The 14,534-nt window shown below is 39.7% G+C and overlaps 1 protein-coding gene across 2 annotated transcripts in view; it reads left to right on the top strand.

The window, feature by feature from the left end:
• Window positions 1–14,534, top strand: part of THSD7B (thrombospondin type 1 domain containing 7B) — a 284,929-nt gene that overhangs the window by 51,126 nt on the left and 219,269 nt on the right. For both annotated transcript variants that reach the window (XR_012660584.1, XM_075092835.1), the window contains exon 3: window positions 12,968–13,751. Coding sequence is in view for 1 of the 2 variants with exons in the window: in XM_075092835.1 (XP_074948936.1) it covers window positions 12,968–13,751 (784 nt within the window). In the remaining variant the exon portion in view is untranslated. The remainder of the gene's footprint in view (window positions 1–12,967; window positions 13,752–14,534) is intronic.

Genomic DNA, 14,534 nt, shown 5'->3' with positions numbered 1-14,534 from the left:
ATTCTTAAGGGAGTAAAGTAGCAACAGTTTAAATTTAGCATACCAGGTTTTATGTAAGAAGGAACTTAACGTGAATTTTTAAAAAACACGTCCTGAGAACAGTACATATTCTTCAAAGAAATCTAATTTGTTTGGTTGTTTCAAAAACACCTGAAGATTGTGCACATTATTAGCCATGTCGTGCATTCTGTTTATACTTTTTGGAACCCACTTTCTGTGTCTGCAGTACAATCAGGATTTGATGCAAACTAAAAATCTTTCTTCATCATGTGAGAAAGAACTCAGGTAATTTAAGGTCAATTTTCAAAGATGAGCAATATCTTGAATTTCTAAATTTCAAATAGGACAGACTGTAAATGTTTTTAATGTTTAATTAATATGGATTATATTTTCTTAGCTGCCTTTTCTTCATTGATTTTTGCTGTTCAACCAGTAATTTTTCTTTGTATATATAAAATATATGGCTTACTGTTAAAAGGCTCTCATATCAAATTGGCTTTATTTACTTCAGAATATTCTGAGTAATGTTTATTATGGGAATCATAAGAAAGTAATAGACATTTCTAATAGAAGACTACTTCCAAGTGGCTTGATTGAATTAAAGAATGCCTGCTGGAATGAAAACTCAATTAAAAGCAGTTATTTATTTCAGTATCCCTAGTGGAAGAACTGAGTTTTCTTATTTCACAGAGCTACCAGTCTGATTTATCTGCAGCTGAGTGTTGTCTATCAGTTGAGGGTATAGACAGATTTATTAGTGTTGCAGTTAGTGGATGGATATGCCAACTTTGCTGTGAACTTCGTAATTCTTTAAACCTGCCTGGGGAGAAGACTAAGAGCTGGATTTCCTTCTGGAAGAGGCCAGGTAGCCCACTCCATTTCTCATGAAAGCTCTTTCTGTAGCAGTTTATTGTTTCCTTATGGTGATATTGAATCTCCCATGTACTGGGTAATGAACCAGCTGGGACATGCTAATGAGCTGGTTCATGTGGAAACAGCTTACTCATATAAAAGCGGCAAGACTAAAAGCCCTTCGAAATCTGTGGTTCAGGAGTGTTAGCTAACTGTTTTTATTCCCTTGTCCCCCAAACCAGTCCTCGTTCTGCCTGTCTGGATTACTGCCAAGGAGTTTGGAGTAATTAGATGAGCAGATTTCAGTGTTTTGTCTGTTGACTGTCATCGTGCCATCTTAAAAAGTATCTGCGGCCTCCATTGTGACCTCCAGGACACCGGAAGTGTCACCTCAGTGAAGGATTAGGAGCTGACTCCACTGTTTCGAAACCCATGATCATCATGACATTTTACACAGGCTTCTGGTGCATCGGGTACAGACTGAGTGAAAAAACACTGATTAATTAAAAAATGTGAGCGAAATGGGGTAACTGAGATATAAATATCTCATAGCATGTATATAGATGTGTGTATATATATATTTGACAGCAAAGTTATGCACATGTACACATATATTGTTTTCCTTTTATTGACTAATGTATGATTTTTCTTAATTGGATGTGCCTTAAAATATAAAGGAAAAAAGGATATTTGTCTTGACTTATCTTTTCTCCCATGCAGGCATTCCTGAGCTTGAGCATGCAGGTGTTGAAAGGTTACTTTGATAGTGTCTCATTCAATGATGCCCTCTCAGGACTTGAGAGTCATCCTCTCCTTTGATGAAAAACTTAGGGCAAGAGCATCTTCTGTCAATATTTAGTAAGTTGTGAGATTTCAGGTGCTATCATGATGACCGTAAATGTGACCTAAATTAAACGGAAAGCAGCTTGAGGCAGGAATGGCTTTTTATCTTCTTGAATCGTGTTTGAAGTTGTGATCATTCTTTGCAGCATATTTAAATTAATAACCACTGCGTTTTCTTGACAATACTGGTAGAGATAATGTGGGATTTCCATTATTCTGGCCTGGATTTCGATCATTTCCCAGTTACAGTGAGGATGATGAATGAACAGTGCCAAGAAATGATATTTTAAAACATTAGTTTTGCCATTTTGGTGTCACAGTGGAACAAAGATGATTACCAGTGCTGATGTTTAATTTAAAACCATCTAAAAATTTGTACTTGACCCCTTTATATCAAGGTGAACTTGAATTTATGCAGGTTTCCCAGGCAGTCATGACAGTAGCGTGTTAGATTTATTTTGCAGGCTAAACGATCATTTAATATATTCTCTAGAACCACTCAGGGCTACAAAAGAGAATTCTTTCCAGTTGAATTTTCATGCAAATATCTTTATTTGTAGTGTAAAACATTAGAACAGCTAGGTACTCCTGTGTAAATTAGTAGCACTGTTTATAAATATCTCTGCAATTGAAAGCAGCAGAAGTACCAGATGTGTAATTACATTAGCACAGATATTCTACAGAAAGCTGCTTCTGTGAAACAGAAGCAAGCTTAATGTGAAAATCTTTGCTTTTGAGAGCATGCATGCTATGCACATCATTAACCTGTTAATTAAATCCATTAAGGGCTGCATTTTCTGGGCCTTGTTAAATGATTACTTATGTATAAGAACGTTTGTTTCTAAAAATCTTCAGTTGCAAAGTGTGGGCTAATATTGTAAAAGCAGATGCTTACGTTTGGATGTACAATATGCGTACAGCATATGTGCATCTGTAACGTGATATTTTTCCATGTTACCACTCAAAGCATGATATCTTTTGTGGCAACAGTGACCAGATTTCCAAGTTCAAAATTGTTCACCTCTGCTCAGCAAACAGCCCCAGCAGAATACCTGGATGCTCCTCGCACCCTGCCACATCTCTTAGTGGTTTTCAAAAGCAACATAGATCTATGCTAGCAAAGTCATCCTCAGGATATATATTCTCAGCCGTTCAAACATCTCAAATGACATGGTTTTATCCCTTGTGCTGAAGCTTGTGAAAATGTATGTAAAGGTGCATGTCTGTTAGGATTTCAGTGATAACTGAAGACTATTCAGGAATATGTAGCCACTATAAATTCAGAATAATGGGAGCAAAACATCTGCCAAAAATGTAGTGAAGACCTACCAGTATTGTAAGGCTTACCTCTGAAAGAATTTTAGGGCACGGTTTGATGTTTGAACACTTTAAATTGTTGGAACTGACGTTCTGTTTTCAGTTTTCCTTATTTCAGCAGTGTAGATATTGAAAAGATAAAAAACCCCAACCTGCCCCTTCACCTAAATGTGCTTATTCCCACCCTGGGACCGTGGGTTAGTGCTCTGCCCGCTGCAGGACTTGCAACGCTTGGGCTCGTCTTAATGGACTGACACAGATTTATTGCCAAGACTACGGTACTCTCTTCTCTGTTTATCCTCAGAGCGTTACTGGCTTTTGTCCCAGGGAATCGAACTTGACCGGAAAAATTAAAAAAGCAAAATTAAAAAATAAAACAGGTAGAAAATTGCTCTTTATATTGTAATGCATTATTGCCCCTATTGTAGGTTTTGTTGCTCTCATTTGAGAGGTAGGTTTGCAGAGGAGCACTGCAGCAGAGGGGCTGTTTCTCTGGGTGGGGTGGAGTTGATTGCCATGGCCCGCTCTCCAGCAACTAGATATGTATAATGTGCTAGTTTTAAAAAAAACCAAACAACTAATTCAAAAGCATCAGGGGATAATAGAGCCTCTTCATAAGATCAGTGGATCTCAGTCTGGCCTGACGCAGAGATCTTAATCTCACAATATTTTGCTTTCTACACCTGCATGTGTAGTCATTTGGAATGATGCCTGGCAAAAGCTGCCTCCAGATGGGATGGAGATTTTTCTTTCCTTACACACCTATCTAGATAGGCTTACTTATATTTTGTAATTCTTGTCACAAGATTCCCAAGATTTTTCTAATCTTAGCACCTGGAAGTCTGAACGAGGTAATGTGATCATGTTCTCTGAGTGCAAACTCCAGTATTTTGGTAATTCTGTTCCTCTGGACTTTGCAATCAAGAAGCTGAATTTATGATGTGATGGGAGATTATTTCCATCACGTCTTAGTCATTGCCTTCCTTTTACATTATTTTTTCCCCCTCTCCAAATGGAATTTTTGTGAATTGGATGTAGTTGCTTTGGGGGTTGGTGCTGCAGTTTGTTTTGTTCAGGTTGTGAGGTGTATTTTTTGGGTGTCGTTTCCCCCCCCCCCCCAAATATTTGGTGTATGCCTGTCATTCTTCCCTGAAGTGAAAGCCACTTGCATCTTAAAACCCTTCATCCTGATTTACGCTGTCTGGAAACTTAAGATCTTTGGCCCTCTTAGATTGATTAGATGCTGCTCAACTCTCAGCCATTCCTACTGTCAGCAGCCTGCTTGCAGTGTCTGCGAGACGAGCAGATTGATTTACTGCTGGAGAACACTTATCATTCCAAACTTTGGCATAGCTGCTTATATTGTTTATTCCTCCACAGCTATTTCCACGTATTGCAGAGAATTGTGCTTTTCCAAAATACTTTTCCTCTAGAATTTGGAACATTTAAGAAGAGTGTCTAGAGTAAATGGAAATTTAATTATAAGTAATTGAAAGTGGATAATTGACTATGAACTGTAAATAAATTAAAAAAAAATGCCCAGTAAAAGCAGTTTGTGTAGTCCTACAATAACCTCTGTCTAGTTTTTGTAAAATTGATTGTGCACATATTTAAAAATACTACTTTTCACATGAATTAATTATGCTGTTGCCAGGGAATTATCATCATTGGTGTTCTCCATCTAGTAGGCAGAAATACTAATTAATAGCAGTCTGGGCACTGTGGGAAATCCTGCCCATTGTATAGCTCTTCTATAGTGCTTATTAGGAATAATGACTGTCTGGCCCATACGGTTGAGAAGGTATTTCTGTATAAGCACATGATGTCTATATTCTACCTTTTCTGTTCCAAGAGGTTCTGGCAGCCCCACTTGTGCTGCGGAGCAAGGTGAGTACCCCCAGGGCAGAGGGGTGCCCCAGCTGGGGCTCATCGGAGGTCCCACCTGGAGAACATCCCCCGGTAACACATCATACCTGTGTACACATGGGCTCTGCAGGGGCTGAGGGAGAGGTGATGCAATTCCATCATTTAACCCCAGCCAGACTTGGTAGCACCTTGGTGTGCAATTCTGGATTTTGATTCCTTTACCGTGGTGTATTGATTGCTGTAGTATCTGAAGAAGTATGCTGGTTTCTGTGCTGTAGTGGGCTATAAAATATGTAAGTTGGGAATAGCATAAGGCTGTGCAGAAAAAATGTAGTTCTCCCTTAAAACAACGTCTGGAGAGGGATGCACACATTTTTGTGATTATGTGCATGTGAAGTAAATTCAGATACTTCAGAAAGGTTTTGCAGGTGTGCAGATTGCTCGATGATTTCACAACCTTTTCTGTGAAACAATTTTTTTGTGGAAAAAAACTATTTCAATTTTTAAAGTTTTGAAAACCAGAACGTGGCTGTTATTTCAGTGAACAAATATAATTTAAGCTTCATGAAAGAGTAAGAAAATTAGAAACCACTGTTGTCACGATTCAGAAGAAGGGACAGCAGTATTTGTATGTTTGCCAGGTAATGAATTATTGCAGAACTAGTATAAGAATTCTCTTTGTGTCTTGGAGCTCCAATACCGAGCAGGTGTTGAACTGCTTCCAGCGCTTCCCCTGGCGCTGTCCCACCCGGGCCCCGTCTCAGAGCAGTGAACCTTTGGCACCAAGTTTCCTGATGTGGTTCCTTTAGGAGTCCATTAGTGCTGATCCTGACCTTGGTTGGTGAGGTTCGTTGCGGAGGTGTGGATGAGGCAGTCGCTTCCAGAGCTGCGTGTATCACCTCTGCAGCGATCCTACCCGTTGCTGGGCTCTTAGCAGGAAGGTGGACCTGGAATGAAACCTGGGCTTTGCATGCTGGAAAAATGACTCGGAGTGACTGCCTATGTGAAGGGTGGCGAGGGGAAGCCAACATATGGAAAAATAGAAGAAGCCTTGTGCAAAGCTTGCTGGTGTTAAACCAGCAATGTAAGGACCTGTATAAAACTGGAGTGGGCCTTCTGAATCACCCAGTTCCTACAGGCGAAATACGGATGCCTGAAATGAAATGAATAGGATGAAATAATCCCATTCATAAATATATCAAGCTCCCTTCTGCTTCCCTGCAAATATCAGAACAGATCTCTTCAACCTCTTACTTGGTTGTGCTTGAGGGGATCTGAGCTTTCCTGTGAGTTGGAGAGAAGATTTAAACAGAACCAAAGGGGCAGCTGGGGACAGTAGAAGGGGCTGTGGAGAAGGGTCTCCGGCAATGCCGCCTATTTCCCCTGGTTCCCCACTGGTAAGCCGGGCAGTTTGGGTTGCAGGAGATGGTGCGTAACTGACGCTATGTTGATTCTGGGTGTTTTTTTGTGAGGAAATAACGGTTCCTGTTGGGGAAGATAAGCCCCAAAGTCAAGGTGGAGTGACTGAAGAAGCGTTTTTCAGCTGCGCTTTCTATTAAGGGTACATTTGCAAACACTTTATAAAGGCTGTTATGTTTTAAAATGAATTGGTTTTCACAGAAGTTTAGAATTTTGAAAAGGTCAGAGTTTGATTATAACTATCTGTAATCCAGTGCGGAGATGTTTTTAATCTCACATGCAGTATACTACTCATAGTTGTAATCTGCCAATAACATCTATTTATACTTTTTGTTTTTATAGTATACATAAATTTATATACATCATGGCCTCATCTCCTAATGTCAGTTGCTATCAAGGCAAGAAATTTGTTCTCACAAACCCTCAAGATGTGTCAGATGAGTATTACAGAAATGTTTTGGAATGTGTGGGTTGTTTTTGGTGTTGGTTTTTTTTCAACTGAGTTGAAAGAAAACAATATTTTTCCCTGGGCTGTCTCCGGGGTGTGGGCACATGATTGAGTAGCTTGGCTAATGCAGTTTACATTAGTGCTTAATATTGAGAAATCCTGCCTTCAAGTGCCAAGGGGTTAGTAAATCACCGAATCTTCATAAACAACGGTGTTCATTATGTTTTGCTGCAGAATGTCTGTCTTGCTGGAGCATGTCTTCAGTGTTACCGCATGTGGATAATAAGGCAAAAACATGAAATGTAGAATTGGAACAAACTGCTGCATGGCTGTAAGTCACTAAACTTCACTTTTATTCAGATCTAAAATAAGATTAATAACTGAGCTGCTGAATTACTCGTTTGTGGAGGCCATGCAAGTTTAAAAAAAGTGCTGCAGGTGTTTAAAATTAATCCCAGGAATCAGAGTAATTTTATATGCTGTGTGACATCTTGCAAATCGTACAAGTGCTTTATTTTGTATAGTATCTTTCACACAAATTATAGTAGAAAGTGTTTTACTGAATTGCTGTTAATAATAAATAGCAAAATAATTGAGACCGTTAAGTACAGGCAAGAAAGAAAAGCTGTATTTTGGCTGAGATGCGGCAGTAGGTGCAGGGGAGGTATGAAGGAGGGCTCTTCCAGAAAGCAGGGGAGTGGGCAGTTATGCTACAACAGCTACACTGATATTACTTTTTAATATAAAATACCTCAGTGTATCAGGTCTGGTATCCTAAAGTCTGTACGGAGCTGGTCCCAAAGATTTTAGTCTGTTTAGTCTGCAAGAAAAGATGTGACTGGACTGAGTACACTGGAGAGAGCATGATATGCAAATGATAGGACTTTCGCAGTGTAGTAAGATCTTTGTCCGGATCATAAGAAATATCTTTCTTGGCATAATATTGAATGTCTTTGCATTGTGCTGAAAAAAAAAACAAACTGGTGGGGGAGTATATGGTAGTTCATATGATCTTTAACAGTTTGGCTCATAATAAATAAATATACATTCAAGTCTCATAAAGATACATAATTCTCATAAAATTACATAAAAATTACATAAATCTCATAAAAAGTCTCATAACCAATTCTGAAGAAATCAATTCAGTGGAACTGATTTTTTGCTGCTGTTACTAACAGTTAAGATTAATTAGTTGTAAAGCTGTTAGGAATAAAGCGCACGTGTTGTCTGAGTCAGTTGTTATCTCTTCTCAGAAATCACAGAACGAGTTGGAGTGTTCCATTTCATGTAAACACGCTCTGGTGGAAGGATGCTAGAATGACGTCCAAAGCGGTTATATGTCATTTCAGGCAGGAGTATTCAATTGAAGTGAACACCACAGTGATCTTCTGGAGTTACGATCATGTCTGGTGGTTATTCTTCAACCAGGCGTTAATGAAGTCATATGTCCCTGTTATGATATTTGGGGATCTTTGTCTAAGAATTAGTACATTCTGTTTAAAAACAAATTGCTAAGGTCTAGAACAATTGCTTCTAAATTTGATTCTTAAACTGAAAGATGAATTAAAGAAGTATAGAAAATAGGACTATTCCAGTGATTATCCATTAATTTTTTCAGTGTTCCTTTACTTTTTTATACATCAGATATGACTTGGAGAATATCTACTACCTGTTTGAAATAAATTACTAACACAATACTCTGTTTAACTGATTGCTGATCTTGTCCTAAGTTTGCAAATTAGTACATAGCTACAGGGCCAGAATAATTGTGGAAGATGCTTATTGTTGAATGAATTCTAAGCTGGTGAAATGGTTGCAATTAAGGTAAATGTCACGTTAAACAGAGCGTAATTATTGTAGCAATCCTTATTAAGCAATAATGTACTTATTAAGCGGCTTTTATTGGGATTCCTATTTTAGATTTGATGTTTAGTGGTGTTTCATTTTGTCTGTAATATGTAATTATTGTCTGAATAGCCTGCTTGGCTTATGTTTGTGTGACCTGTGTGTCAAAGAGCAGATGTCACTTTATCCGTTCAGACATAATTATTGCATAATTTTAGGTAGGTCTTGCAGACAGGAAGAGCAAATCAGTGCATGCTACATCAAACAAACTATACTTGCAGTGTTATTTGTGTGCTTTTAACAGGATTAGGGAAGCTGTATGGTACTCTTTCTGTTTGATAAAAGATGGTAAACAGAACAATGCATAGTTTTTCTTTATTAGATTGACTTGATTTGTTAATCCCTTTCATGTCGTTGTTACTTGTAGTGTTATAGATGCCTTGCAAGAGACAGTAGGATGTTTTTGTTTACAGTTTTCCATAAACAAAGACATTCCACTGTCTTACGATTTTAGTACAAGTCAGGCAAATTAGTAGTGTTTTGATTTAATTTCTCTTTGGTTTTGTTGACTAATAAATTTATTTGTACTACTGCAGGTTCCTGGGTACTTTGTAGATCTCAGTGGTATTTTCTGGGGGCAAAAACCTTTTTTTGGAACGGTAGTAAGTCCTAGTGGACAAAGCCTTACTTTCAGTTAGATGCTCCTTCCTAGAGTAATCCAGGTCGGAAAGGACCACGGGAGGTCATCTGATTGAACTTCCTGCTCAGAGCTGAGTCTACATTGAATTCATACCAGGTGGCTCAAGGCTTTGCTCAGTCAGCAATTAGGAGGTTCAGTCAAACCTCCAAGGATGAGGTTCTGCTGTGCCTCGGGGCAGCCTGTTCCAAGGATTATCCTCATAGTGATGAGTTTTTTCCTTATATCCAGCTGGGAGCTCCCCTGTTTCAACATACGTCCACAGTCTCTCATTCTCCCACCTGTCTCCTGCTGTGATGAGGTCAAACATCCATCCAGTATCTGTTCAGGTTACAGTGGTTAGGAGACAGACGATATCTGGACTTTATCTTCGTCTTTTTGTACTTCCTGTAGACAGATCTCTGTGAAATATATTTCATTTTGTTTACTTTTCTGCTTTAATTACCAGTGACCTCCCATTGCAGACTGGGAGTTGTAAAGCATCTTTCTGAAGTTCTGGCTTTTGATGCCTAAATTGCAGTCGGTTTTTAATAAAATGTAGTTAATACTATTATTCCATTGTGCTGAGATGTTTCTTTTAATGGACTCAGATTTATTTCAAGGAAAGCATAAATTTTACATGACTCTTCTAAAAATGATTAAATTCTAATTACAAAGCAGACTATTGACTAGGAAGTATTTACATCCTTCTCATTTAAGCTACTGAACAGGATATTTAACTAAGCAATGAAACACTGTAGATAAGTTTACTGCTGCATCCTGAAGAGATCATGAGGAAGTGAAAAAAATCTATAGTAATGGGTTTTGCATCTAATTTTTGACCTTATTTTTCATGCTTCTTTTTTTTTGGTATGCCAAGTGCAGGCTACATTTTTAGCATGTTTGCCAGAGAATAATTGCAAATTGTGATGTGTCTAACGATAGTGTAATTACTTATAAATCTTTGCTTACTTTATTTTTTTGGGTAATTTTTTATTCTAAATTCACATCTGATATTAAATAATGGCCCCTTCTTGCTAAGGCTTCTGCTGCATCTCTCTCTATCCTGTTAATGTAGGGGTTGGTAAATCTGCAGCTGTTGCATAGAGTAGTTCATGAGCAACAGCCAGAAATGTATAAAAAGTACTAACGCGGCAAGTTCTGTGCAGTAGTGAAAGAGCAGTGGTAGGTTTGATGACTGTAATTTGGCCAGTCCTCTGCTGCAGCTCCTTTGTATTACTCTTTTGGGGGACGGGTGTGTGTGGGGGTGTTAATGCTATTTTTAATGCTATTTGCTGTCCTAAGAAATAAGTAGTAAATCCTTAATTGCTGTAACGTGTTTCAAGCTCCCACTGATGAGTAAAATACTGTTATGCACTATGCTGAAGTGAAACAATTTTACTCTTGAATTTTTGCTGTAAAAGCAAACTGGTGAAAACAAACTTTACCTGTACTGAAACTTCCACATCTCAAAAAATGAAACTGCCTTTGCTGAACTGCTTCAGAGAAATAGATGCTGAAATAAGCTCATGATACAATTGCATTGCTGTGCTTAGTCTTTGTGCTGGTTACTTTCCTCCATTAATGAAAAGCCACCTAATACTTGAGGTCTGAATTTTGACTGTTAGTTTTAGTGAGATGACAGTATAAATACGTAATCCAGTGTCTGGTTTTGAATCTTGTTGGCATTGGTGTAAGAATATTCTTTTAAATCAAGGTCAAGTATCGAGGATGAACATTTAAATTGTCAGTGGACCTCTTCATGGAACTGAACTTCAAAAGCACATTTAAAGATTCATTTTTTTGAATATTCAGATTTTAAGCACATTGAATTCTGTTGAAAGCCTGTCGTTAGTGTAGTACAGCTTGCAGGGCACAGCATAGTTTGATGCTGCCTTTTCCCATTGAAGATACGTGTCACAGCTGAGTCCTTACCTTGCACTGGTATCTTTTGGTGTGAAATAGAGGCATAAAAGGGACAAAGATTTTTCACATAGCTTGAAGGATTCAACAGAAGCTGGAGTTGTCTAAACCCTGACGAATCTGCAAACCCCTCTTGCCTGCTGCCTGCCCACCACCGGAGAAGGTGCCAGACCGAGGGCAGAGTTGCGGTCCTGGCCTGGAGGCAGACGAGAGCCTGCAGAAGGGACATGGCAGGAGCGCGGGATGTGCTGGAGGAAAAGCTCGGCTATATCTAATTCCTAATTACTTTTCCTTCTTTATTAACAATGAAAAAAGAACAGGAATATTTATTTATTTATTTTTATTTTTTATTACACAATGTCAAGCCCCTGCCTCCGGAGGACTAACTCCTCTATTCATGAAGAAAGAACAACAGGATTACCAACAAAACGGCCATCAGCTGAATGAAATACCTGGTATTATAATTGCAGCCATTATGGGGCTGTTTTTGGTTTTTATGTGTATGTTTGGTTTTGTAGTGTAAGCATGTAACTGATTCCAGTAGTGTTAGAATCTATTTTTAAAAACTTGGCTGGAGCAGCATTTCTTAATATAAATCGACCTATTTATTGTAAGTGCATTTTATGCCTTGGAAAAATACAAAAGGTAGGGTAGTTGCGGGGTATTTTCAAGTGAGAATTACATGTGCAATGTTCTGAGTGAAATGGCTCTGTTATGAGGCACTGGAAAGTTTTTAAACTTAGAAATGAGATAAGACCTTCTTGAGACATGATCATCTGAATCCCTTTAATATGTTCAGATATGACCTGAGTGCTTTTTCCCTACCTTTTCTCTTCAGTTTGCAAGCAATTTTGTACTTTATAACCCTCAGATTGTTTTCTTGTCTTGGTGGATTTTTGTTGAATAATATTGTCACAGAAAAATCTTTCTGTTTAGCCTTGTCTGATTAAGTTCACTTGCAAATCCTCAGATAAGATTCATACGATTACATATATATGTGCTTGAGAACTAAAAGTGACATTGCTGGGTTTAATTTTGGTTTCATTTCTCTTCCCAAATAACTAGCTTTACCGCGTCTATAGTGCCAAGTGCTGCAAATGGAAACGACTTGCTCGATGCACATCCCAGGGTAATACTGAAGTTGATGCACGTGAGGTGCCCTCGCTGCTACCGGGGCTCTGCTCTCAGAGCAGCACCCTGCGGGACCTGTCCTGCAGTACATACACTAGCATATCAAGTCAGTTTCTCCGTTTCAAACTCCTATTAAGAGTATGATCTTGTTTTCATAGTATTTATCCTCACCATTTTATCGCTATGGATGATGATTTGGCTGCTTCCCAGTGCAGTTTGTTCCATTGACTAATTGCTCTATTAAGACTGTTTTCCTCTTATCTAACTTGACTTTCTTTTCCTATTAGATTGTTGTTCCTTTATGATCATTTTTATATTCATTTGTACAAGTGAAATTAAAGATTCCTATTTCCTCGGGCTTTGGGATGCATTTTACTCCTACAGAAACGTGCCTGCTGTGCCTTTAACCTGAGATGTTGTGGGGCATTATTTTTTTTCCTGCAAGTCTCGCTGAATGGCGTAGTGATGGGAGTATACTGGGAGGACAAATGACTTGCAGCCTTCAGGAAGCTTTTATACAATTTTAGGGACCGGCTGGCTGTTATTTTTTAATACATGGCAAGTTATGGTTTGGATGCTCCTGCGCATCAGGACGGATCTGTGGCAGGACTATTGCATGGCATTTCTCAACGCTCCCTCTTTTGCAGGTCACTGGGGCCGGTGCGTAGGTGACTGTGGCTCGGGGGGCGTTCGGAGTCGGGCCATCTGGTGCACCCACGTGGAGGGCTGGACAACGTACCACGCGAACTGCGACCAGAAGGACAAACCCGAAAGCCAGAGGAGGTGCTTTAAAGTCTGTGACTGGCACCTGGAGCTGTTTGAGTGGGAGGTTTCGGGATGGGACCGGTGTGGGCTTGCCCCCTTTGCTGGCAGTGAGGTTTGCATCACCGCGCAGCACGGGCTGCAGCACCGGAGCGTCCGCTGCCTCCAGAAGCTGAACAGAACCATTGTCGCCAACGAAATATGTGAATATTTCACACCACAGCCACCTGCTGAGCAAGCCTGCCTGGTGCCATGCCCGCGGGACTGCGTCGTGTCCGAGTTCTCCAGCTGGTCCGAGTGCGGCACAGGTTGCGCCAAGAGCTTGCAGCACCGGACACGGGCAGTCATCGCTCCTCCTCTCTATGGGGGTGCTCCGTGCCCAAATCTGACTGAGTCCAGAGCCTGTGGTGCTCTCGCCTGTCCTCTCGGGGAGGAGGAGCACACCTACAGCCTCCGAGTGGGGTCTTGGGGGGAATGCCGGCTGCCCCATCCTAAAGACGTCGACCTCGCAGGGAGGACTATGCTGGATTTTGGTTTGGACTCTGGAGAGCGAAGCATGTCCAGACTTCAAGGCTATAAACCCCACCTCCGTCCCCGGGAGGTGGAGATCGGTTACCAAACCAGGCAGGTCAGGTGTGTAAGGAGCGATGGAAAAAATGCCATGCTGAGGTAAGGGTGCTTTGTCTTATATTTCCTCCCCAGTGGATTTGTTTGACAGAGCGCCTGCTTGGCATGGCAGCACCACAACAAATGTGCTCGCCTTCTTGAGTTTTAAATGCAAATTTTTATGTGTTTTCTTTAGGGTCTTTTTTTGATTTAATTCCCTTCTGGTATAGCTAACATATGCTGAATATTTTGCATGCTTCCACGATTTGTGACTGTTGAATTCATTTTATGTTTTTAATAATTCTCTTCTGTTTTTTTTTTTTTTGTTGTTGTTGTTTTGAGGAGATATCGAGGAAATGGGATTATATATCAGTTTGCACCGTTGCTGGGCCCTGGCTGTGGGAGAGGGAGGTTTCATTCTCAGTCATTGCCTGCATATATTTGGCAGAAGAGGCTAAAATTGCACCGGCTTAAACTGCTTCATTCTTACAAACCAGTAGTGGATAAAATAAATCTGGAAAGTTTGGCCTTGTGAATTTACTAGAAGGTATTTCTTAGAAGGATGTATCAGTGAACAAACATGTGATTGCCTTCCTGCTTACTGAGGAAACTTCCCATCTGGGTGTAACTCTTGGATGCTGATACTAGATACATGACTTGCTTTTCTTTCTTGTCCTCATGTGTTTTATCTAACAATTTCCTTAGTCTATGTAGGTTGTTTTGCTGTAATTCAGATGTGAAGGTTACAGTAACGTGCAGCAAATAATGGAAAGATTTATTCTCTCAATTTCTGGCTTTTAAATTTAAGCTATCTAAGCTCTGCCATTTGACTTCAGGTTGGATTTG

Source organism: Phalacrocorax aristotelis, chromosome 5 (assembly GCF_949628215.1).
Source record: "Phalacrocorax aristotelis chromosome 5, bGulAri2.1, whole genome shotgun sequence".
Classification (NCBI taxonomy): domain Eukaryota; kingdom Metazoa; phylum Chordata; class Aves; order Suliformes; family Phalacrocoracidae; genus Phalacrocorax; species Phalacrocorax aristotelis.
Note: the sequence above shows the minus strand (reverse complement) of the source record. Positions and strands in the feature narration are given on the sequence as shown.